General features: G+C 46.8%; 2 protein-coding genes and 1 long non-coding RNA gene across 6 annotated transcripts in view; 2 read left to right on the top strand and 1 right to left on the bottom strand.

Annotated features, from left to right (window-relative positions):
- Window positions 1-3,331: 3,331 nt before the first annotated feature.
- Window positions 3,332-17,445, bottom strand: LOC129649773 (uncharacterized). Its single transcript, XR_008713247.1, has 4 exons — window positions 17,281-17,445; window positions 16,186-16,292; window positions 13,340-13,412; window positions 3,332-4,047 (listed from the first exon to the last, which is right to left on the bottom strand). It is a non-coding gene; the product is annotated as an uncharacterized LOC129649773 (long non-coding RNA).
- On the top strand, window positions 11,892-13,103 carry LOC129649772 (protein tyrosine phosphatase type IVA 1-like). Its single transcript, XM_055577584.1, has one exon. It carries the CDS (start codon window positions 11,892-11,894, stop codon window positions 12,411-12,413), a length of 522 nt encoding a protein of 173 aa, XP_055433559.1. The 3' UTR covers window positions 12,414-13,103.
- A 187-nt stretch (window positions 17,446-17,632) lies between the features above and the next one.
- Window positions 17,633-26,477, top strand: part of HLF (HLF transcription factor, PAR bZIP family member) — a 54,036-nt gene continuing 45,191 nt past the window's right edge. For 3 of the 4 annotated variants that reach the window (XM_055577582.1, XM_055577581.1, XM_055577580.1), the window contains exons 1-2: window positions 17,633-18,171; window positions 20,319-20,654. In XM_055577582.1, coding sequence (XP_055433557.1) covers window positions 18,057-18,171; window positions 20,319-20,654 — 451 coding nt within the window. In that variant the 5' untranslated portion in view covers window positions 17,633-18,056. Of the gene's footprint in view, window positions 18,172-18,842; window positions 20,207-20,318; window positions 20,655-26,477 lie in introns of those variants that run through there. The other variant, XM_055577583.1, reaches the window with a different exon arrangement.

Raw genomic sequence — 26,477 nt, 5'->3', positions numbered from 1 at the left:
TTCTTTTGTGTGCCTTGTGTGTTTGTTCATTCATTCATGCATTTAATATCTATGTTTCCAGCAGAAGGCTCAGTGCGTTTGGTGAAGAGGCAGTGTCTGAGCCTGGAACTTTGCTTTTAGAGCTAAAGTTTTATTTTGGCCGGAGAGGAAAAGACCAGACATTCAATAGAAGAGAGAGAAAAGGAGAAGAGGGAAGAGAAAGGGAGGGGAGGAAGCGATATGAAACAGGGGAGGGAAGCCAGCCCTTCTGCTTTTCCTCCCCCTCCCTTTCTTCCACAATGGCAAGTGCCCAGTGAAGTCACTCAGTCGTGTCTGACCCTCTGTGATACCATGGACTGTAGCCCACCAGGCTCCTCAGTCCATGGAATTTTCCAGGCAAGAGTACTGGAGTGGGTTGCCATTTCCTTCTCCAGGGGATCTTCCCAACCCAGGGATCAAATCCGGGTCTCCCGCATTGCAGGCAGACGCTTTACCATCTGACCCACCAGGGAAGCCCCAGGGGGAGAGCATTCCCTTTTATTTCTAGTTTTTTCAACTTACTAGTGTTCTAGCATAGAACCGTCTAGATATCACAAAGATGAGTACAACGATAAGCTCTAAAACTGATCCAGGACCTAGGGTAGCATTTTTACAGTATAATCCCAGAACCACATAAATCAGCATAACTTTCTGTAGAGGGTTGAATCTGGTCCCATCAAGAAGATATGTCAAGGAACTTCCCAGGTGGTCCAATGGTTAAGAGTCTGCCTGCTAATGCAGGGGACATGGGTTCAATCCCTGGTCTGGGAAGATTCCACATGACTCAGGGCAACCAAGCCCATGTGCCACAACTACTGAGCCTACACTCTAGAGCCTGTGCTCTGCAACAAGCGAAGCCACGGCAATGAGAAGCCCACACGTCACAACTGGAGAGTAGCCCCTGCTCATCACCACTAGAGAAAGCCCACACACAGCAATGAAGACCCAGGGCAGCCAAAACTAAAAAAAGGGAAGATATGTCCAAGTCCTAACCTCCCAGTACCCGTGAATGTGACCTTATTTGGAAACAGCATCTTTGCAGATGAAATTAATTTAAGAATCTCCAGGTAAAATGCTCCTGTATTTAGGATGAGTTCCAAAACCAATGACTGGTATCCTTATAAGAGAAATAATAGGGATATTTGAGACCCACATCAGAGGCCAAGGCCATATGGAGGCGAAGGCAGAGACGGAAGCGATGCAGCCACAGCCAAAGAATGTCCGGAGCCCCCAGCAGCAGGAAGAGGCCAGGAGAGATTATCCTTGAAGTGCCTTTGCAGGGACCCTGATCTACCAGGATCTTCAGTTTAGGCCTCCAGAACTGTGAGAGAAAAATTTCTTTCATCTTCAGATACCACATTTGCAGTGATTTGTTAGGGAAGCGCTAGGAAATTAATTGGGCCATGGTAAGTCACTTCAGTCATGTCCGAGTCTTTGCGACCCTACGAACCATAACCCACCACGCTCCTCAAGAATACTGGAGTGGGTTGCCATGCCCTCCTCCAGGGGATCTTCCCGACCCAGGGATTGAACTTGTGTCTTACCTCTCCTGCACGGGCAGGCGGGTTCTTTACCCACTAGCTCCACCTGGGAAGCCCTAGGAAACGATCCCCCTTGATGCAGACATAGTGCAAATGACTTAACAAGTAAACAACAACAACAGATTACTAAATGAAAACTCAGCAGCAGGCCCAGGAATCTACATTCTAATGAACCCCTCTAAATGTTAGTATATAAGGCTCGACAACTGCAGATAAAGAACAACAGAGTGTGGCTTCTGTCTTTTGGGATGGAAGTGGCCCAATATTTCAAGATTTTTTTTTTTTAATGAAATAGGAAATCCCAAAGGCTGCCTTCCACTTTCTCAGCACAGAAGCCAGGATTATCAGGCAGAGGCATGAGATGCCCAGATTACTGTTATTGGAGACGTATAATTACTTAAGCCCTGACTGAGTAGCAACTGGAGCCGCAAGCTGGAGACCTGGTAACTGGTCTCACTGGACAGGAAAGCTCTCTGATTGTGCAGAAACTAATGAGGAAGGAGAGCTGCATGGTCAAGGGCTGGTGTCGGCAGGTAAACAGAAACCAAGCTGGAGAGGTAATGGAGAATCTGGGAAGCTTGATAACAAACACAACTAATACTCAGACGTGGATAAAAGCTGACAGGTCGAGGTGGAAGGACCAAGCTCCTGAGCTCTGTAAATGATATTTTCCACACCTCTGAAGGTAAGCAAGTAGGAACAGTTGAAATATGAGTAGAGAAAACAATGGTTAGGCAAACTAATCAGCACCTTTGGATGACCCAGGCAAATGACTCTAAATATTGGTGTTGCCCCCATAAAATCTACATATTTATGCTTTCAAACTGGTATGTGGTGGGTACAATGTTAGGTATGGTGACAAATACCAAGAGAAAAGAACCATACTCTCGAGGAGCAGGGGGGGGAAGATGGACATGAGGCCAAGAGTTTCTGGGGCACAAAGGAGGATGAAGTGTTTTTGAGGGCATCAGGGAGATTTCAACAAGGAGTGGCAGCTGTGCTGAGCCCAGAAGGCCGAGACAGGCATTCCTGAGAGCTGTGAGAGCGGGACTCCTCGTGGTCACCCAACTGACACTCTGGGCCAGGCTCTAGTCCAAGTCCTTCCTATATATTAATGCACTTAACCCTCCCCTGTGAAGTGGGTACAAGTGCTACCCTCATCTTATGGCTGGGGAAGAAGCTGAGGGACTTGCCACACATCATCCAACTGAGAGACAGTGGCCAGGTTTTGAGCTCCTGGGTCTTGTTCCCGAGCCGCCTGCTGCCTGCTGCCCTGCTGGGGGAGCTGGAGTACAGATGGGGGGCCTGGGCCGGGGCTGGAAGGAGCCTGCAGGCTGGTGCCCAACTGGGGCGGGATGTCTGCTGCAGGAGAAGGGTGGGTTTCATTCTGCAGGCAGTGTGGAGATACTGAGGGCTCATAGTGAAAGGAAAGAAATCAAATCCCGATTAGACTTTTGGAACCTAAGTTTGGAGGAACACTACTTTGGGAAGGCAGGAAGTGAAGACGGAAAGTTCAGGGGCAGCAGTGGGTAAGGAGGCTCCCCTCAAGGGAGAGTTGCAGCAAGCCTTAACCAAGGCAGCAGCAGTGAGGATGGAAAGGTTGGTTCTGTAGTTTCTAACTTGCTGACCTGGCAAACTGGTGCCAGTGGAGAGGGGGGAGAGGAAATGCAGCCGGGGAGGGGTTGGTTCATTTGAGAGTAGGACGAAAGAGGAGTACTATTTAGAGTTATTTTGCAGAGAGGACTAGACTCTCAAATATTTGGAAAATTACCGAGTTTGGTGGCATCTAAGCTTACTTGGTTGAACAAGATAATTGTGCCAGCCAGGTCATATTGTTTCTGTTTTCTTCATATTATGGTGGTTTGACATTTGACATCTTAAAAACCTTCCTACCCGTTTTGGGGCTAGACAATTCTTTTTTTTTTTTTTTAATTAATTTGGTTGTGCTGGGTCTCGGCAGCCTGCAGGATCTAGTTCCCTGACCGGGGATCAAACCTGGGCCCCTGCACTGGGAGGACAGAGTCTTAACCAATGGACCATCAGGGGAGTCCTGGGGCTAGGCAATTCTTACAGATAGCAAAGGACTCAGCTGGGAGCACACTCTTGAAATACAAATGAACTAACCCAGAGCCACACCTCCTCTGCCTGGCCTGAACACCCTCAGGGCGATATTACTTTGCTTTAAGTGCCCTGGGTACTCCGCAAATAGGACCACCCCTAGAGCCTGCAGCTGATATTATTGAACTAGCCAGCTGTAGACTGTGGACCCTTCCCCGCCTCGCCTTTCCGGCAGAAATTGAAGGCCGCCCAGGTTCTCCACTCACTCCTGCCCCTTCAGCCTCCTGACCAGCACTGGTGCTTCCCCATACGGCCCTGCATGGCGTTGCCATGCCTCCTGTTTCTAGGACCTGTGGGTATATTAAACTTGTTTTCACAAGCCTCTCCTTGTTCTTATCTTCTCTTGAGGCCACAATTGACTGCTCATCACCTGAAAAAGCACAAAACACAGGCAAAATTACCAACTCTGTCACCAAAAGAAGCTTTCCACAGCCACAGACTGTGCTGTTACCCTTGAGGGGAGAGATGGAAGAATATGGTTACCTCATTGCAAATCCATCTCTCCTCCTGGAAGACAGTTCTGGGCAGAGATAGGATGCAATCCCCATATACTGAAAGCAGTTTATTAGACTTAATCTGGATAAAATAATTAAGCTCCAAAGGGCTTGGGTTTAATTTGTCTATTATTTGGTATTTAGTTAGCATTTATGTGCGCAAGTTGAACCCAACATTTGGAAACCAGGGGACAACTCTCTGACAGGAAATTTGTAAGAATCAAAACCTAAAGAAGGAGGTTGAGATGACCCAATCCATTGTCTATAAATGTGTGGTGAGGAGGACTAGGAGCTGCCAAAGACCCAGCAAGGCCCTCTGCGCGCGTGACAGTGGGGGGCATGGAGGGGAGCAGGTCAGCACTCTGATAGAACAGGGTTTCTCAGCCTTAGCACTGCTCTCATTCTTGAAGCAGATCGTTCCTTGTGTGGCCGTCCTTTGCTCTGTAGAATCTGAGTAGCAGCCCTGGCCCCTACCCACCAGAGGCCAGAAGCAGCCCCATCCCCAGCCCAGATTTGGGAGGAGCAGAAATATCTCCAGACATTTCCAGATGTGCTGAGGGGAGGGAGCAGAATCCTCCCTGTTTGCAAACCCCAGAAAGAGACTTAGATTAGAATCCAATTTTTGCTACTTATTAGCTGTGTGGCCTCAGCCTGTTAGTCAACCTCTCAAACTTCAATATCCTCATTCCTAAAGAAAGCAGTGAGTGTATGTGATTTTGTCTGCCAAGAACCCCCTCAGTCCAGTTCAGTTCAGTCTCTCAGTCGTGTCCCACTCTTTGCAACCCCAGGGACTGCAGCACACCAGGCCTCCCTGTCCATCACCAACTCCCGGAGCTTACTCAAACTCCATTGAGTCCATTGAGTCGGTGATGCCATCCAACCATCTCATCCTCTGTCATCCCCTTCTCCTCTCACCTTAAATCTTTCCCAGCAACAGGGTCTTTTCTAATGAGTCAGTTCTTTGCACCAGGTAGCCAAAATATTGGAGTTTCAGCTTCAACATCAGTCTTTCCAATGGATGTTCAGGACTGATTTCCATTAGGATAGACTAGCTGTCCAAGGGACTCTCAAGAGTCTTCTCCAACACCACAGTTCAAAAGCATCAATTCTTCGGTGCTCAGCTTTCTTTATAGTCCAACTTTCACATCCATACATGACTACTGGAAAAACCATAGCTTTGACTAGATGGACCTTTGTCGGCAAAGTAATGTCTCTGCTTTTTAATATGCTGTCTAGGTTGGCAATAGCTTTCCTTCCAAGGAGCAAACATCTTTTAATTTCATGGCTGCAGTCACCATCTGTAGTGATTTTGGAGCCCCCCAAAATAAGGGGACTGTTTCCCCATTTATTTGCCATGAAGTGATGGGACCAGATGCCATGATCTTAGTTTTCTGAATGTTGAGTTTTAAGCCAGCTTTTTCACTCTCTTCTTTCACTTTCATCAAGAGGTTCTTTTGTTCTTCTTCACTTTCTGCCATAATGGTGGTGTCTTCTGCATATCTGAGGTTATTGATATTTCTCCTGGCAATCTTGCTTTCAGCTTGTGCTTCATCCAGTCAAACCCCCTACTCTTGGGACTTCCTCTTCCTTCCACTCCAACCATTTGGTCCCAGCTGGGGTGGTCACATTCCTATCAACTACAGGACACCACTGCCCACTCCCAGAATGGGCAGCTGATCTAAGCTGGGCCCCTTTGAGCCTGTCTACAAAACCAAGAAAGAGAGTTAGTCCATCTCTGGTGGAGGAAAGCCAAAGATATGAAACCCCTAAATGACTGGAAGCCACACAGTGCATGGAAGAGGCCAATTTGCAGAGAGAGAATCCAGAGACAATGAGAAGGCAAAGTGAAGGCAACCCAAACTCCCCATATTTGCCTCAGCCAGTGTGGCTTTGGCTTATGACACCCCAAGAATTTTCATCAATAAAAAGCTATCAGTGTCTATCTCCTAGTGTTGTCTTGAACATGGTCTGTGATGATGCAAAGTACTTAGCACAGAGCCTGGCCTGGTCCGTGCTCTACATATAGTCACTGCCATGGTTAAGATCATTGGTATCATTCTTCTTGTGAGCTTGGCATTCCAGAAACTGAACAGCCTATAGTTCCAACTGTGCTATTCTATGCCTGTGTACCTTACACCCGGTATACCTCTCCCACTCCACACCTCCCTCATCAACTCCTATTCTACCTACAAAACCTTCCTGAGGCCACTCTCTGAAGCCCTTCAGTAAGAGGCAGTCACTTCCCTCTTCACACTGTTTGTCTCTCTCAATTGTATACTGATGTATGTATCTAGCTAAGTGACTGTCTTCCCAGCTGATTGCAGGGAAACCCATGTTTCTATTTCTCTTCTTAGCTTGAATCCTCAGCATCCAGGACAGCGCTGGGTCCCAGAGTGCTCTCCTTCACCCATCAGCATTCTGTGCCTTGAGAAGAGGACCTGCAGAAACAGAAAGGCGGGCCTGCTGAAAGCTCCTCAGTCCTCATGTTCCCTGTTTGACGAAAAAAGCACTAACAGATGGGAAACAGTGTGCTTGGAGCCTAGTAAAATTAGTGTCCAAAAAGCCAGGAAGGTTGCCTCCAGCTCTGAGCAAAGACCAGCAGATTCGAAGCCTGTGAGACATAATGAGCTGGAATAAAGTGAGCCTAGAATGTGTCTGTCCGTGTGTGAGAAGACCTAATGCCACCTCCAGCCAAGCAAGGCCCTTTCTCCTGCCTTTCCCCCCCAGGCTCTGAGCCCCTGTGATGGACGTGTCCACATCCTCACAGTTATGCAATGGGAGGGAAGTCTCAGCAAGATCGTGTGCACCCAGCTGGCACTGCCTGGTGTCATTAAAGCCATGCAACTCACTTGCCTGGTTCTAACTCCATGTTCAGCAAGGATGCTCCCATGGAGTGTCCCTACAGGGCAGGAAACACACTATCCAGCTGATACAAATTTTTAAGTATTGTTAGAAGTTCAACACACCTGGCATGCCCAGTGCTTCTTTACAGAACAAAGCTGTGCCAAGTTGATCTGGCCACACATGGCTTGGGCCACATGTTTAAGTAAAACCAGCTACCTTGGCCTCTAGTAATTGAATTGATTACCAATGTCCCAACAAAAACACCCACTTAAAGGCATCGGTTTGGCCACTTGTTATGAGATGGCCCATGTGAAACTCTGCCCAGTGCAAAATCTGGATATAGAAAATGGTGGTGAGGTCTGTGGATCACGTTTTGTCTTGGAGCGAAGATGCAATGAACAGAGAGAACCCTGCATTCCTGTGTGATGAGATGCCCTTGTTCCTAACACAGCCCTTGTTCCTAACACATGCCCTTGAGCCTGACACACAGCTTGGAAATTATATTTTAGAGTGTGGTTAATGGTCAATTTTACTGAGGCTGACCGAGCCTGGATTCTAGAAAGCTGAAGGCTAGATTTTCAGTCATGGCAAGTCCTTGCCTCTGTAGCTCAAACATCTCTAACTTCAGTTATACTGACTAGATTTGAAATAATTTTCATGTGCTAATTAACACCCTATATAGGGATTTCCCTATAGCTCAGATGGTAAGGAATCTGCCTGCAGTGCAGGAGAACCGGGTTCAGTCCCTGAATCAGGAAAGATCCCCTAGAAAAGGAAATGACAATCCCCTCCAGTATTCTTGCTTGGAGAATTCCATAGACAAGGAGCCTGGTGGGCTACAGTCTATGGGGTCCCAAAGAGTAGGACAGGACTAAGTGACTAATACACAATTAACACCCAGATTTCTATTCCTCACCCTTTAGTAAGATATAGGAAATGGATATCTTTTCCATAGTCTGGTTGAAAGGCTATTAGGGATCTGCTTTATCGGATTCTTTCATTGAACTTCAAACTCATACGTCTTTTGGAGTCTGGAAGCAATAGAAGGTGGCTACCCTGGGTTTCTCGCTTTCGCGAGAAAAGTGTGAAAAAAGAAAAGGACACATGTGTTTGGATTAAAAGGAGCATCTAATATCACAGGCCAAATAAACAGATATGTAGATCCACAAATGGAACATCCCTGCAAAGGAAGAGAAAAATAGAAAATGCAAAAGTGCCCCAGTTAACAAGTTCTCACAGTCAGTCAGTTCAGTCGCTCAGTCGTGTCTGATTCTTTGAGACCTCATGGACTACAGCATGCCAGGCTTCCCTGTCCATCATCAGCTTCCAGAGTTTACTCAAACTCATGTCCATCGAGTCAGTGATGCCGTCCAACCATCACATCCTCCATCATCCCCTTCTCCCGCCTTCAATCTTTCCCAGCATCAGGGTCTTTTCAAATGAGTCAGCTCTTCGCATCAGGTGGCCAAAGTATTGGAGTTTCAGCTTCAGGATCAGTCCTTCTAAAGAATATTCAGGACTGATTTCCTTTAGGATACACTGATTGGATCTCCTTGCAGTCCAAGGGACTCTCAAGAATCTTCTTCAACACCACAGTTCAAAAGCATCAATTCTTCCCTGTTCAGCCATCTTTATTATAGTCCAACTCTCACATCCATGCATGACTACTGGAAAAACCATAGCCTTGACTAGATGGACATTGGTTGGCAAAGTAATGTCTCTGCTTTTTAATATGCTGTCTAGGTTGGTCATAGCTTTTCTTCCAAGGAGAAGCATCTTTTAATTTCATGGCTGTAGTCACCATCTACAGTGATTTAGGAGTCCCAAAAAATAAAGTCTCTCACTGTTTCCATTGTTTCCCCATCTATTTGCCATAAAGTGATGGGACCAGATGCCTTGATCTTAGTTTTCTGAATGTTGAGTTTTAAGCCAACTTTTTCACTCTCCTCTTTCATTTTCATCAAGAGGCTCTTTAGTTCTTTGCTTTCTGCAATAAGGGTGATGTCATCTGCATATCTGAGCTTATTGATATTTCTTCCAGGAATCTTGTGCTTCATCCAGCCTGGCGTTTGTCATGATGTACTCTGCATATGTTAAATAAGCAGGGTGACATATACAGCCCTTCCAAGCACCTTCACGTGCATTCTCATTTAATCCTCCTCGTGATTCTGTGAGCTTTAGTTTTTATTTCACACAAAGAAAATGGAGATCAGAGAGGTTATCCAAGGTCACAGGACAGAGGAAGAATTTGAACCAGAGGGAAGCCCAGTGAGTTTACTGGATGGATGACTGTCATTCGTTTACTGCATGGAGGTTAAGAGCACATGTTTTGGAGTCAAGCAGAGCTGTTTTCAACTCACAGGTTTTCCATGTCCCAGCTAGGCATAGGACCAAGGCAAGTCACTACCTTCTTTAGGCTTTACTGTTCTCATCTGTAAAATGGGAGTGACAGCGCTCCACACCCTATGCTGATGTTACAAGCAAAAAATGAGATAATATATTAAAAAGTGTCTAATGCTGTGCCAGGACACAGTTAAGCACACAACAGATGTGACTTTTCCTCCTTCGTGTTGTTCTAATTACTACTTTAGTAGGAGATACCGAGGTATGTCTCACCCCAAACTCTGTACTTATTCTACTGTAACACACTATATTAATTTTTTTCTCTCCCTTTTCAACATACTGTATATCTGTTCTTTCCTTCTCGTCAACACAATTTTTCTTCGCTTTCCTCTGGATTGCAGTAAACCACACTTAGCTGGCTTACCACAGCTACTGCTTTTTGTTTCTTTGTTTGTTTTAGAAATTAATATTAAGGAATTAAAGATAGTTTAAACAAAATCCCATGTATTTGGAAATTAAACATCCACTTATCAATGATGGGTGTATCTCAGATGGCTTACCACCTCTTACAGGTATGTCTGTCCTACTCCTTGGGACATTTCATTTAGTAAACACCCCCAGAACCCAGATCTAGGGTAGGAAGCCCAGCTCTGGTCCTTCACATGAGTCATCCTTTGGACAAGAATTTAGCCTGCTAAACATGTGTTTGCTTTTGGTTTGCATCTTCCTGAACCAAGTGAATGGATTTGAGGGTCTCTAGTAGTTAAGCTAATTAAATATAATTTTCCCATCTTTGGTGTTTTAGCCGGGATAGAGGTTTCAGGAAGGAGAGAGGGAAAGCTGGGTGAGGCGTATCCAGCTCAACTCCCATGTGATGTCTTTTACTTCTGAATTAATTCCCTGGATAAAGTGCCCTTTCTGGCAACAAGATAAACAGGTTCATCTAGAGGTTTGGCTCGCTGGCACATAAAGGCTTTTATAACCTCAGTGGCTGCTTCTCAGCACCCTAGGCTCCCAGCCGCTGGTAGGGTACAGTGGCAGGCATTGTGTGCTCAATAAGCTTTCACACCCACTGGGAACCTGAAACATAGATGCTGCCTACCCTGCAAAGACCTTTCTGCAGACCTGCAGGGTAGTGCCAAGGTGGCAGCATCAAATCTGCCCCCACTAGGCTGCAAGAAAGACTTCCTCACTCAGTCTCACCCAAGTTCTGAAATGACAGGCCAGGTGCAAACCACTGGCTGGACAGAAGGCTGATTCCCGCACCGTCAGGGCAGAGCAGGGCGGTGCTGACAGCTTTTAAGAGGTTGTCTGAGAAACCTTTCTTCCAAGGTCATTTCTATTTTTAGGACAGTTCCATACTCCAGGAGCCTCTGCTATCCTTCCCTACTTGAAGAGACAACTAAAGAGTTTCCACTGACCTGTTAAATGTTCTCCTTACAGAATTTATTTGTTTGGATGTATGCAACAGAGGTTTAGCTTTGACCTTTTTATCCCCCAAGCACATGTGGGATAGGACAGGAGGGCTGAAAATATTCACATTTGTAACAAAAAGCATTCAATAGACTTGATTATTTACTCTTAGACATAAAAAGCAAATTAGCCATGCCTCTGCCTCTAGGCTTTTATTTACCTTAACATGGACAGCTTTGTAGAAGGTCTTGTAACAAACCAAATGAGCCATCCAAAGTGAGCCATCCATTTTAGCCTTGAACTTAGATGAACTTTGTTCGGCTGCTTGATGCGAATCAGAGCCCAGGAAACTTAGAAACAGCATTATTCTGTTCTTGGAAATAAAGCATCCATTTTCCCTTGAGGATCAAAGGTTTTGATCACTCACAAATATACAAATAATTTTCAATAAATCTACCAAAGCCACTCAAGGGGGAAGTAAAAGTCTTTCCAATAGTTGCTGCTAGAACAATCGAATATTCCCATGAGAAAAAAAAAAAAAAAAATAGAGCCTCGGACTCCGGTGCCCATGCCGCCTGCGAAGCCGCCGCCGCAGGACGCCCGCCGCCGCCCCTGCCCCGCCGCCTCGGGACGGCTGTATGGTTAGGTCACAGTCTTCAATGAGTAGACATATTCCTCAGTTCTGTGGTGTTCTCGGTCACACATTTATGGAGTTTCTGAAGGGCAGTGGAGATTACTGCCAGGCACAGCACGACCTCTATGCAGACAAGTGAACTGCAGAAATTCATTACTGCTCAACCAAGAAGCCCCCAAAAGACTGGTTAACCTGGACACAGAAGTGTTGAATTGAAATCCACAGAGCATTTTTATACAAGAGTTCTGATCTGGATGGGGTAAACCTCAGTGCACTTCCTTTCTATTGCCTCAGTATTACTGGATTGAAGAATTGCTGCTTCTTGTTAAGAGGTTCATTCATTCATTACTCCCAACTTCATACTTAAAAGCACTGAGAATTTCAAGTGGAGTATATTAAAGTTGACTGTGTTTCTTTGCATCATTTCTGTATTCAATTTTTTAAATTCTTTCATATCCCTATTGAGTGTTTTTTAACTAAATTAACATGGCTCGAATGAACCGCCCAGATCCTGTGGAAGTTACATACAGGAACATGAGATTTCTTATTACACACAACCCAACTAATGCAACGTTAAGCAAATTTATAGAGGAACTTAAGAAGTATGGAGTTACCACAATCGTAAGAGTATGTGAAGCGACTTATGACACTACTCTTGTTGAGAAAGAAGGCATCCATGTCCTTGATTGGCCTTTGGATGATGGCGCACCAGCATCTAACCAGATTGTTGATGATTGGTTAAGTCTTGTGAAAATTAAGTTTCGTGAAGACCCTGGTTGTTGTATTGCTGTTCATTGTGTTGCAGGCCTTGGCAGAGCTCCAGTGCTTGTTGCCCTAGCATTAATTGAAGGTGGAATGAAATATGAAGATGCAGTACAGTTCATAAGACAAAAGCGGCGAGGAGCTTTTAACAGCAAGCAACTTTTGTATTTGGAGAAGTATCGTCCTAAAATGCGGCTGCGCTTCAAAGACTCCAATGGGCATAGAAACAACTGTTGCATTCAATAAAACCAGGGTGCATGATGCCATTGATTGGAAGTGCAACCTGAGACAGGATGGAATTTGTCGTACATAGCAGATAGCCCGGTTGACTTGGTGAATAAGTCTGATGAAGCTTCCATAAGGAGTGTTGAAAAGCAGTTTTACCAGGCCATAGGCCTGGCAGAATTGTAGTCTCTGTTCAGGTTATGATCAACCTATTTGGATACTAGTAAAGAATTCTTGCTGTTCAGCATTTAATATGTGCTTATAATTTGTACCAATTGACCTTTCCTGAAATCATGCAGTATTGAGTCATGTCATTAAATCTGTTTCCATGCCAGAATCTTACCAATATGTAAGAAATTTAGAAAGACTAGGTGCCAAAATACCCAGCACAATACTTGTATATTTTTAGTATCATATAGAACAAATCCCAGGAACTATGAACACTCTGGACCTTATGTGGTTTATTCCTTGCATCATTTCAAACATAGAAAATAGGGCCTATGAGGTTTGTTTGCTCACAATATGTTTACATCTCCCACACTCATACCAGTATCCATCAGATTTGCTCCCTTTTTAATTAACCAAGTCTTACAGTGATTATTTAATATCTTTCTATAAATCTCATTTTATGTTGTAGAAGGCCTCCATTTTGAAAATCTACATTGTACAGAAGCACATGTCTTTAATGTCTCCAGATAAAAGCCTTACAGTTCATTTTAATGTTTGCACTTTGGGGTGCAACTTACAGGGAGGGCCTGAAAAAAGAATGGGAGGGGACTATTAAGTATTTTTAGTAAAATGTTGCCTTTGTCTTGTGCAGAACATGTAGAATATGCGCTTTAATTTAGTAAATATTTTTTTAAAAGGTAGAAATACTTTGTTACTGTAACTAAAACAATTCTTAAGCAAAATTTCTGAAATTCTTGTAATTTTTTTTTCATACTTACCTGAAGTTGTTTACCGACTTAGTTTTGTTTGAAGTGTGATTCCCAGCCTCTCGCAAAAAAAAGTGGGTTTCTGCTAATGAATTGAACAGACATTTAATATTTTATATACCTTTTGAGCTGTGTAACTTAATATTTGGATACTTGACAATTTGTTTTATTATGTAACTGATAAAATGGTGATGTGTATTAACATTAGCTCAACCATATATTTATACTGTCTGGGAACAAGTGGTTATAGTTCTGTGGGAGAAATAATTTGTCAGTGTTCACCAGCTTGTAAAAATCTAGTGCAAGAGCTTAAACATTAAATAAACGATGATATGCGTTAAAAAAAAAAAAAAAAAAAAAAACAGAGCCTCAACCTCTATCTCAGTGCTATCCACAAAATTTAATTTGAGATGGGTCATTGACTTAAAAGGAAAAGCTTAAACTATAAAAGGTTTAGAAGAAAATATCTCCAAAACTCAGGATTCTTAGTCCACCAAAAGTAATAGCCATGAAAAAATTTTTAATAAGTTGAACTTCATTAAAGTTCCGTGAGTCCATGAATTTTTGCTCATGGAAAGGCAATGTTAAGAAAATTAATAGGAAAGCCACAGAGTGGACGGAAACACATGTAGCTGCCAAAGGACCTGTTATCCAAAGTATATAAAGAACTCCTAAAATTCAATCATAAAAAAGACAACCCAATTTTAAATTGGGCAAGGGAGTTGGGCAGTTTGCACAGAAAAATATACAAATGATTGATATGCACATGAAAAAGTGCTTAACATTGTCATCATGAAAATTCAAATTAAAAACACAATGAGACATTCATCCACTTTAATGGCAATTTTAAAATTGACAGAGGTAAATGTCAGTAAGAATTCAGAGCAATCAGGATTCTCAACTGCTGCTGGAAATGCAGAATAAGTCACCTACTTCAGGAAGTTGTTTGGTAGTTTCTCATAAAGTAAAACATGTATCCTTCCAATGAAACCAGTTGCACTCCTATTTGTTTATCCAAAGAAATGAAAAGACATTCACAGGTTGTCAATTTCCTTTCTCCATATCTTGACCAACATCATTCCTTTCTGGAATTCCCTTTTTCCTACCCACATCCCTGATTTCCACATGTACAAATACTATGTATTCTTTTTATTTATTTTTGATGTGGACCATTTTTAAAGTTGGGCTTTCCTGGTGGCTCAGATGGTAAAGATCCCTAGGTTGGAAAGGTCCTCTGGAGGAGGGCATGGCAGCCCACTCCAGTATTCTTGCCTGGAGAATCCCATGGACAGAGGAGCCTGGTGGGCTACAGTCCATGGGGTCGCAGAGAGTTGGACACAAGGGAGCAACAAAGCACAGCACAGCACATTTTTAAAGTCTTTACTGAATTTGTTACAATATTGCTTCTGTTTCACTGTTTTGGTTTTTTCTGCCACAAGGCATGTGGAATCTTAGCTCCCTGATCAGGGATTGAACCCACACCTCCTTGATCACTAGGGAAGTCCCCAAATACTGTGTATTCTTAATGTCTTGTTTTGAGAAAGCTTGCTGCAAGTTCCCTTCCCTTATCTTTATTCTCCAGACCTCTCTTGTACTCTTTCTGTGTTTCTCATGTGTGTGTGTGTGCTAAGTCGCTTCAGTCGTGTCTGATTTTTTCTGACACTGTGGACCATAAACCACCAGGCTCCTCTGTCCATGGGATTCTCCAGGCAAGAATACTGGAGTGGGTTACTATGCCCTCCTCAAGGAGATTTTCCCAACCCAGGAATCAAAGCCGCATCTCTTATGTCTCCTGCATTGGTAGTTGGATTCTTTACCAGTAGCGCCACCTGGGAAGCCCGTGTCTCTCACACACCATCACTTTTCACATTGGTTACATATGGCATATCAACCAGCCATTCTCTAAGCTCCCACCTGACCTGATCCCTCTGGTCTGACATCTTCACCTGGCACACAGAGCTTTACACAAGTTGTTTTGAACTAGTACTGAATGAATGACTGAGTGGACATATAATCATCCAATGACACACTGGACTCACGGTCAGAAGATCTTGATATAATGATGTTTGATAAGTTCTCTAATCTTATTTGCCTTTATTTAAGATAAAATAACTGTGGTAGATTCTTACTTTGGGGACCTCCTAATGAACTATGCCACCCAACTTCCACCCCTCTGTATAGTCCCTCCTCACACTGACTTGAGATTTGACCACAAATCTGACTTTGACCACTGGAACATTAGCAAGCAAAATCTTAACAAGTGCTGCAGACTGAGGCTTATCTTAGATGGCTGGCTCTTGGCAGCCCTGACCTGTCATGTAAGAAGTCAGACTACACGGCTGGAGAGACCATACAAAGGCCACGTGAAAGCAGACAAGCCTTAACACCTCACATAGAGGAAGAGAAGGCTGGCCATTTCAGCGTCCCAGCTGAGTCTAGTCCAGACTGCAGGACGAGGAGAAGAAATAAAACAGCTATTCTTTGAAGTCAGTAGATTTTTGAGTGATTGTTTGGAGATGTCATCTCTATCTACCCATTTTTGCTCCTTGAAAACTATATTGTAATGTGCATATATGCCAGGCTCTAAACTAAACTTTTTTGAGGGTTAGAACTATGTCTTATTCATCTTTTCCTCCTCAGTTCCAGTATAGGTCCCTGGCATACAGCTGGTGCTCGATACATATATGTGACATTAGCTTAAAGCCTGACGTTTTCAGAATTTGGTTGAAGTCTGAAACACTCTAGCACTGTCTCATCTACCTTTCCTCATAATTTTCAAATGAGGAAAAATGTAGAGGTCACTTGATCATATGCCCAATGAGAAGGAATCTGTGGTTCAGAGAGGGAAAGGCACTCACCAGAAGCCACCCTGCCAAGGGTCCCCTCCACCTGGTCTCCTGTCTTCCAAATGCCATGGGGGACTCCAGGGAAGAGCCAGCAAGAATTTCCGCCCCCCAGAGGTAGTCTTAAAAAAAAAAACAAAACAACTTTTTATTTTGTGTTGGGGAATAGCTGATTAACAATGTTGTGATAGTTTCAGGTGACTAGTGAAGGGACTCAGCCGTACGCATAGGTATATCATTCTCCAGCGAACTCCCCTCCCGTCCAGGCTGCCACATAACGTTGAGCAGAGTTCCCTGTGCTGTACAGGAGGTCCTTGTTGGTTATCTGCCCACTCCTAGCCAAAGGTAGTGTTTACAAAGGCCTTTCTGTCTTATTGCAAGATTGTATTAATTTGTGCCCCTTCACTCTTGCAGACCTTTCGGGAGACGACAGTACCCTAATCTTGGCGAGGAGATGTGGGAAGGGAAGGTGAGGAAGACCCAGACGGCTGTGTGTTGGAGGGGAGGGGCTCCCCAGGCCTGGACGCCAGCGCTACCAGCCAAGCCATACCCGGCTTCACCACTGCCTGGCGGCAAACTGGCCAAGCACAAACCTGCAGCTGCCGCGGTGGCCTTGAACAGTTATATTACTTTGGGGAAAATTTTACAAAATCATTTTTAATACCATGCAGACTTTGTAAGCCAGGCACAGTTATCTGCGTTCTTTTAGAGCAAATATTCCTGAAATACCATTCAGTGTGTGTGTCTCTCCTGCCCTCACTTAACTTTGGGCCAGAGTGTATCCCTATTAACATTGCCTTGAAAGCTCTGGAAACAGTTCGCAGCGCTCCTCTGTGGTCCCCTCTCTGGTTTTTATTATGTCTCATTTGAACTTCTAGCAAGTCCTTATTTTTCTGAGGTTGTGGGAGCGGGGCAAGAGAAAGGGCGCTAAACTTGGCTGGGGCCGGGGGGAATATTCAGAAGAGTATCCTGGATTGGATCCTAAAGATCCTAAAGCAGTCATTGCCCAACTTGGCTGCTCCTTAATCACTCTGGGAGTGATTTTTCAAACGCCCTAAATTATCCCCAGGTGGAAAACTAAAGAGATAAATTTCTCACTCGTCTTCTTACTGTGAAAAAGTTCGGTCCTCAGCGCAGGACCACTGCCCCGAGGGGACCTGGCATCTTTACAACCTTCGCCTCCCGCCGGCACCACAAGGCTCCGGAAAGTCCGCGCGCGCGGCGACGTTACACTCGCGGCGGGGGCGGAGCCTCGGCAGGGGCGGAGCCCGCTGGGGCGGGGCCTCAGTGGGCGGAGCCGATGGCCCCGCTCCCGAACGCCGCTGAGCGCGCGGGGCGGGCACTGACGTCACTCCCGGCCGGCCGCGGCACATGGGCGGCCGGCTGCGCTGGGCCGGGCGCTGCGCTGGGCCGGGCGCTGCGGGGCCGCCGGCGCGGGGGGCAGCGGCCGCGGCGCGGGAGGGGCGGGGCGGGGCGCGCGGCCTCGCGCTCGCGCTCGCGCCGGGGCGGTGCGGGCTCTCCGCCTTCTGCAGCGCTCTGCATGTTTTTCCTTTCTTTTTCGCAATTTTGAGCGTTGTGCATGACGAGAGGTTCGAGGCAGGTGAGAGCATCCCGCCCGCCGCGGAGGAGCCCGCGGGCACTCGGCGCGCTCCCCGGGGGTCGTCTGCGCTTGGAGCCCGAAAGTTCTTTTGGTTTTGTGTTTTTATGCAGGTGTATTTATAAAGACATAAGTAATTTTTTTTTTCTTTTTCTTCTCTTGTCTCCACCGCCTTGAAAGCTAATACTTTTGGCAAAGGACGGAGGAAAAAGCTCAGCAACATTTTGGGGGGAGGTTGGAGTTTTTTGGTTTTGTTTTTTTTTTTTTAAGAAAAAAAAATTGCATCGCGATGGAGAAAATGTCCCGACCGCTTCCCCTGAACCCCACCTTTATCCCGCCTCCCTACGGCGTGCTCAGGTCCTTGCTGGAGAACCCGCTGAAGCTCCCCCTTCATCATGAAGACGGTGAGCGCTGCCCTGCTGGCTGCCCTGCTGGGGGCCCCCCTCCCGGGCCGGCACCCCCGGAGCATCCCCCGCTCCCCCACTCCCGGCACCCCGGCCCCGCTTGAATGAAATTGAGGCACTCACCTATCGCCCCACCCCTCCTCCCCCTCAAAAGGGAGGGGACGTTTCTGTCGAGGGGACATTCCGTGTTGCTAGTTGAGCGCCGGGGCCCCGGCCGGGCCTTGCGGGTCCTCTCGGGCGGCGCAGGTGGGAGACAGAAGTTGACAGGTCGGCGTCCCCGAGGTCGAGGTGCACCCACACGCGGAGCGAAAGCGCCGGGGCGAGGGGCGCCCCGCGCGCCGGGGAGTGAACCCCAGGGCCGGGCTCCAAGCGGACGGGGGCTTGAGTCAGGGGTCGCACCGCGGAGCCAGGGTATTTGCGATAGTGCTGATCACAGCTCTTAGTTTTAGCGTTTGGAGATCCCGAGGCGACAGCGGAGACGCGCGTTGTCCCGGGCTGGGTGCTTCAGACCGGGAGATAGGGGCTGGGGTGGGCTGGAGGAGTGGTCCCTGGGCGGGGTGCCGCGCACACCCCCCCGCGCGGCCCTCTTCGCCGCGCACTTTCCCGGTAGGAGGGGAGAGTGGGGCAGGCTCAAGTGTAACCGCACCGGAGCCTCCTTTGGCCTGAACCCTTTCTGGGTAAGTCCCAAACCTTCCCCGGGCAATCCTGGCTGGGGCAGGCCCGGAGGGGTCCTGCGTGGAGGCTCCGGATCCAATTGGTGCTGCCAGGGATTTGTCGTTTGGGCTGGCGGGTTTCCTGCCATAGGTATCCCAGGAGCAAATGTGAACTGTGAGGGTGAGCCCTGCGGCTCAGAAGTGTAAAGTCTTAAAAGATCCTTTGGCTGCTAGCAGTGGGGGCATATTCTCATTTTTCTTTCCTAGGACAACCTGTTGCATTGCAAGAGCCGAGGGGTTTGGTTCCCAGTCTGCAGAACGGAGCTTCCCTCTTAAATCCCCTTTAAGGAGGGGCACTTGGGAGGAAGGTGCTGCCTGCAGTCTTTTGCATCTGTGGGAGTTTTGAAGTCAGATTCTTGGGAGAGGAGACTGTAGAGGATTAGAAGGGATGGCATGGAGGCTGTAGAAGCCAAATTCCTTAATCACAGATTTCACCCGCACTTGAGGACTAGTAGACTTGTCCAAATCCAGAGCGCTGGTTAAAGACCTAATGGGGTGAGGGGTACTTGCAGGTAGAAAATAGCTGTACATCTCCATCATAGGTGCTCAGAGGAACCACCTTTTCTGGTAACTGTGCTTTTGACAGGTTCCATACATGTATAATTTTTGAATTCGATCATACCTAAGTGTTTGGGGAAGAGGAGGAAGAAAACACTTTTGTATTTTAAACTACACCAAAACAAGAAACTCCTTTTGTAAAATACAGTGTACCCCAGTGGCTTTAAAAGCAAACACATGTGGGCTAGGAAGTTCTCAGCTTTCCTCTCTGCAATGTGATACATTGGTTAAGCTCCCATAGGCCTCAGAGCCTCCGTTTCTTCATTGTGAATGGCAGTTGTCACTATGTGCAAGTTTATGATGAGATTTTTGGGGGGAGAAACATATAAAAGAACGAGGTATGTTAGTAGGTGCTCAATACAGGGTATGAAAGAAGGGCAGAGTCCCTGCTTTACCAAAATTAGCCTTACTAATGCACTGGCTTTCTAAATCTGAATGACCTCATATTGTCACTGTAATGAATTTCCTGGAAGATAAATCATGCCTAGTTATTGGCTGTTTTCTTAAAAAATCACAGCAGTTGTATGTAATTGCAGGTGTTATTTTCCCACTGTAGATTTAAATTATTATTTGTCTCCTTAAATAATGCACTGAGGATTGTGCTGTGTTGTTTGTATCTTAGACCAGTCTCCAGCCCTGCCCCGAGGACTGGTGCTTTCTTTCCAAAGTAAATAGGAAGATGTCGAAAAACAGGCCGAGATCCATGTCCTGCCTGAACTTTTAACTCTAGATCCACAAGAAACAGCAGCCAGAGAACAGCCCCGGTATGTGTGGAAAGTAGTTTTGTAGCAGAAGCCAAGGAGGAGTGATTAAAAAAAAAAAGTGAGACTTTTTCACTGTCTTTTTTAAACTCCAATATTTTCCCTTGTTTTGCAGCATATAGTAAGGATAAAGACAAGGAAAAGAAGCTGGATGATGAGAGTAATAGCCCGACGGTCCCCCAGTCAGCATTCTTGGGGCCCACCTTATGGGACAAAACCCTTCCCTATGACGGAGATACCTTCCAGTTGGAATACATGGACCTGGAGGAGTTTTTGTCGGAAAATGGCATTCCCCCCAGCCCGTCTCAGCATGACCACAGCCCCCACCCTCCGGGGCTGCAGCCGACCTCCTCAGCGGCCCCTTCTGTCATGGACCTCAGCAGTCGGGCCTCCGCACCCATTCACCCTGGCATCCCACCCCCAAACTGTGTGCAGAGCCCCATGCGACCAGGTAAACTCCCAGATGGTTCTGCCTTCCCATGGGGAGGAGGGGAGCAAAGGGGGAGGACAGAGCTGACATGAACGTCTTGATCCTCAGGGGTGCATCTGAAAAGGGGAGCCTTGGATTTCAGCCACGGTAGTGGTTGTCCCATTTCAGGGAGCGCATCACCCAGAGAGTCTGCTAAAGGCTGACTCTGTGGAACCTACTCCCAGAAATTCTGACGTTTCAGGTCTGGCTGAGGCCTGGAATATGCATTTTTATCCAGCCCCAGTGGGGATTCTAATGCAGCTGATCCAAGGACTGCAGTATGAGGAATGCCAACCTGTAGTTAATGATTCAGATAATTTAGGCCCCTGTCTCAACTCCCGTCTTTTCCTCCTTCCCCAAGTACTCAGATAACAGGACCTTGCTTAATAATTTGGGCGGACTGTCTGTATAATGCTGTGGTTTACCTGTATTCATTGTTTTTTCGGCCTGAAGGGGAGCAAGATGTGAGTGAGGGGTGGGGGGCAGGTATCTTTTTCATCCATTTCATCTTGTGTTGTCAGTTGAGAAATTGAGTCTTAAAGTAGCTCTCACCTTAAGCATGACTTAGCCTTCTTCAGCATCAGATCCTGTCTTTCTCTTCACTATTCCTACCAAATTGTTCTTTTTTTTTTTTTTTTCACTTTCATCTGTTCTCCACACGTAATCCACTTTTATCAAAACCTATAAGGCTGGCTTTAAACGGTGTTGAAATATTGCACAAAAACGTTACCTGAAATGACCGGTACTTCAAAACCCACCCACAAACGCTCAGATGTAAACACAAGTGAGGGCGCTCTGTCTCCGTGCCTTTAGCCCCCTGTCGTACAAAACACACAGGAAGAAAAGCCGTTTCATGTGCACAGGTAACCGGGAACAAAGATGCAGGGGATAAATTGTTGGGAAGGTCACCGAGCCAGGGGCCTTAGCTGCGGGGAGGCCAGAAAGCAGGACAGTGGGAGACTTGGGCCGGAGATCATTCCCGAACTCTGTGTCCTTGCCTCATGTAGAATTTCTGTGGCACACAGAGTGAGATGAAAATGAAAGGAAGCGGCGCGGAGGAGGAAGAGAATGCCTCTGCCTTGAAATGTTAGTATTGGAGTTAAAGCTCTCCCATCCAGTCTCTCTGTGCGGCCCCTTCTTCGAAACCCACTTTGAATTATAGCTTCCAGGGCACTGCCTGGAACAGCATGAAGTCTTAGCCCCTGCTCCCCACCGGGGGCCACAGAAGCTTATGGAGACACTCCTTTCATGTGAGCCTGACCCCCTGTTACTTAGGACATACAGGGGCGTGCTCCCAGCAACAGACTACAGAATAAATAATCGTCAGAGCAAGAAGAGAGTCAGGAGGAAGGGCACAGAGGCCCACTGAGAAGGCTTAGCTGTGCCTCTGTCATCTGCTCACAGCAGTGGGACTTTACAAAGTGCTACAGCCTTTCTGGGCCTCGGTTTCCCTTTTGTGCAGGAGGGTATTATTTCTGTTCGATTGGGTCATTGTGAAAATTAGAGATAATGTGTCTAAGGGGTCAGATGACTAGCGCTAGATATTTCTTAATGAGAGCAGTTATGATCATTATTCTTTTCGTGTCAGCTTCCATCATTTCTTCCAATGCTTGTCTTCTGAAATACCTTCATAGAGTAACTAGGTACAATGTATAACCCTTTGCTATGTAGAGAAATGTTAGGAGATTTTGACCAATAGTTTTTGGCTTGCAGTGTTCTAAGCCTAACACTTGCACTCAGTTGACAAGTTATTTCTCAGTCTTCTGTTCATGTATAGATGTGTGTCATGTCAGAAATACTGCATTTTTCCCCCCAAAAAGGCATGCTGATTGTCGGGTCCCCACCCTTAGGTTCCTCCTGAAAAATCAAGAATTGGGATTTTGGAGCTTGAAAGTCATTTGAATCAATATTGATCAATGACTTTCAGAAACGTGTGATGCCCCCCTCAAACTTGCAGTCCATAACAAAGGACTCCTGCTTTTGGTTGGCTGCCCTTTTGTTAGGTTGTGGAGTTAAAGATGCTTGGATCAAAGGGTCCCCTGGGACCTAGAAATACGTTCTTCACTTACATGCCTTTTTTCATAATGGAAGCACACTTCATAAATAATACTCTTTAGTTCATTTAAACTCGATGATATTCCTCACAAAAAATGGAAAAGAAGTTAGAGCTCTTCTTGAAATACCCAGTGCAGATAAAATAACACTGCTGTTCTTACAGAGGTGATAATGCAAAGTAAATTCTAGGGAATGTGGAACTGATGGATGGTATATCACAGGCAAACCTGAAAAAGGAGAAAGTCCTTCATTATTCTGTGTAATCACAGTGGTGACCCGAATAGAAATACCAAGTAAACCTTGAGGAAAACAAATCCTGAGAAGGGAAGAGCACAGAGGTAGCTGTGAACATTCTGGGAACTATAGAATCTCAGTCTGGAGCACAATTTCTCAGCTTTGGCACTCTTACGTTTCAGGTCAGTCTTTGCTGTAGGGGCTGCCCTGTGCTTTGTGGGATGTTTAAGGGCATCCCTGCCCTCTCTTCTGTAGAAGCCAGTAAAGCCTCCCCACCCCAACCTTTGTGACCAGTAAAAATGTCTCGGGTTACTGCCAAATGTCCCCAGAGGGCAAAATCACCTCCTCCCTCTCCCCACCCCCAGCCCACCCCAGAACTACTGATCTCAACTTGTGATTTGAACGGCCACATCTGGGCTTAATTCAGGATCCTGTCACACACACACGGATGCTTTATACCTCCTGTAATGCATTATGGCAAAACTTTTGAAGCAGTCAGGAGACCTTAAGTTGCCAAGAAGAAATATAACATTAATAAGAGCATAGTTATCCACTTTTAGTTAATAAAACTAAGACATCACGCTAATCAGGAGATAATTGCAAAGCAATTTTGTTAAACATTTGTTTTCTACTCTCTGCTCAGCATGCATCTTTTGAGTTATACTTGGTAGCGTTGTACCATTAGTGTTACCTGTGTGGCTGAAGGGAAGTGAAAGAGATGACAAATTATGCATTTCTAGCTTTACCCCAAGTGTGTCTTGGAATGACGAGGTGAGTGTTCCTGTGAATTCTCTTACTTTTTACCCTGGCTGCCCTCCAAGCCCTCTCCTATTTTATACACCCATCATTATTCCTCTGTTTACCTGTCCAAAGAATGAGTTAAATATCTGAATACGGTTTCCCTTGAAGAAATAACCCAGGGATCCACTGAAGCCTCCTCTGGCAGTGGGGGTTATTGCTATGCTTTCTGGGCTGACATCTTAATCAGGAGCAGTGGTGGTTCCCGGATGCTGTAGGCATCGGCAGGGGCTTCTCAGGCATTTGAGGTACAGTTTCCTGGACATTCCTGAGCCCGCAGGGATGGCAGGAGTTGTCCTGAGCACTTCAGTGTTTGCATGTCAGATGCTATCAGAGGCGGTGCCCGGGAGTGCTTTCCTGGAGGTATGTGCTGCATTCTGGAAAAAAGAATCAGTTTGCCCTGAGAATTGAGTGATTGCTTTAAGGACAGCAGTCCCTTTAGGGAAAGTCATCTATAGCAGACAAAGGCAGAGTTATTTTTAAATCACATGCTTGTAAAGCCAGAATTGAAATTGTTTCCTCTGGTGGTTTTTCTTTGAATAGCTTGGAGGTGTCCTACCACCATTAGACCCATATTCAGCTGAGAATTATGAAGCCTCTCTTTCCAGTTCTGAGCACGATCTGGGTTGTGGTGAAGGCTGGTTATGGAGTAAAGTGAGAACCCTTCTGTGTGGGGGGGTGTGTGGGAAGAGGAGGGTGGGGGGGTCGGGGAGACCCCACTGGAGCTTGGCAGGATGGAATCAGCGTTGTGTGTGCTCTGTTCTCCTCTTGTAATGAGGTTTTGATGTGGAAGGGAGGTGCTGCCATGGTATCCGAATCGTGATGTCGGGGAGTTCTGTGCTGGGGGCTCTGAGATTACGAGGGGTCCTGCTGAAGCAACAGAGTTCTTTCGGCTTTTATGACACTGTGAGACGAAGCTTCGATTTCTCCCTGCCCTTAAGGGCATGCAGTTCATGTACCTTCCCTTCCCGCGTGCTGGTCAAGTCCGAGGGTTGGGAGCACTCTGAGGTGAGGTGCACTGTGCCCCGCGCGTCTTGGGAGTGCTTTCTATTCATCGGGATCAAGGAGGCCTTAAGGGGAGAGTGTCAGCTTTGTCCCCGAAGCAGGTAGACTTTTTTTGGTTTCACTTTCTTGTACGAGTTCATCTTCTCCATCACACCCTGCAGAGGACAGGCTTGCCCTGCTCTCTTGGCTTTGCCGTCTATAACGTTCCCAGGACTGCACATCTTCTGGCAGGAGGTGTTTCTGGATAGGAGTGCACAGTGAGGGTGACGAGGTGCTTAAGAGCATCAGCTCTGGGCCCAGGGACTTGTGTTCACAACCTGGACGAAGGCTGGCGTGCTGTGTAACTTTGGGTCCACTTCCTGACCTCTTTAAGCCTGGGTTTTCCCAGCGGGAGATGGACACTGGGCATAGTCCCCCTCCCATGGGGTGTTAGCGGGCTGTGTGACACACGCCTCCGCAAGCTGGGAGCTGGAGGGATGTCGTGGCTTGCCAGCAGGGAAAGGAACGGCCTGTTCCCAACCCCAGTCTCCATTGAGGGATTTGTTTCATCCAGCACCCTTCCCGCTGCAAAACTAGGACATGGGGTGTTTTGTGGTCCCCCCACAGCGGGCCCTATCCCCTGGAGGCCGCCTGACTTTTTGGCCTCATTCTGGATTAGAACAAGCCACTTCCCTGATGTTACCCCAGCAGTTTCTGGGTTCTCACCTCATGTCCTCCAGTGTAGACACAGCTGCTTGCCGGGTGCCCAGCCCCCAGCTCCCTCCCGCGTGAGTCCCGACCCTGGCTGCCTGCCCTAGCGCTCCGTGTGCCCCAGGCACGTGGCTGTGCCCCGCGGAGCTCGCCCAGCCCTGGGTGGCAAGCTGGCCGCCTGCCACCCTCCCGCCCCCACCCTCGCTTCCCTTCCCAGGCACGCCACTGTGAGCGCACTGAGCCATCGTAATCCTGACCCTGGCACGAGAAGGCCGAGCTCCGGAGGGCCGTTCCCATGCCAGGGAAGCCTGCTCTGCCCCACATCCTAGCCAGACCCCAAGTGCCCAGCTGCCCAGAGGCGCTGTCTTCTCTGTGCCGCTGCGGTGGGCAGGCTTCCTGCAGGCCGGCTCCTGCCAAGGAGCTTGGCAGAGGCTTTTCAGTTCAGCCCGGTGTCTACCAGATGAGAAAAATAGCAGTGTAAAGGCAGAACTAGGTAGAGCAGAAGAACGGGGTGGGGGAGGTGGGAAGGAGGGGGCCGCGATAACATCCTGGTGCGGAGAGCCAGAGGGTGAGAGACAACAGTGATTTATTGGGTTTTGCAGAAGCCTCCCTGCCAACCAGTGCTAATCACTTGTACCCAGGAATCATTTTTTATGTCTCAGCAGTGAAGATGGAGGGAAGCAAAAGGGTGGCAGGGGAAGCATTAAGACGGAAAAAGCTTTGGAAGAGAATAAACGAGAGAGGGACGGGGAGATGCAGGGCCTGCATTTGGTTCTATAATGGAGAGGGCCGAGAATATTGGTACCAGGTCATATCCCACTTTATTATACTGTTTGGTGTTCCCCCAGCATGTGTCTTAACCTGAAACTACTCAACCACTGTTTTGGAATAAACTGAGACGTGCTTCCAACCTAGGTGCTTGCTGGCTCACTGTCCAGATGTCCATCAGGGTGACCTGTGTTTGATACGCAGGTCATCCAAGCAGCGTGTCAGTCTTGTAGGGCACAGGTTCCCACAAACACA

Source organism: Bubalus kerabau, chromosome 4, assembly GCF_029407905.1.
Source record: "Bubalus kerabau isolate K-KA32 ecotype Philippines breed swamp buffalo chromosome 4, PCC_UOA_SB_1v2, whole genome shotgun sequence".
Classification (NCBI taxonomy): Eukaryota; Metazoa; Chordata; class Mammalia; order Artiodactyla; family Bovidae; genus Bubalus; species Bubalus kerabau.
This window is presented reverse-complemented; position numbering and strand designations above follow the sequence as displayed.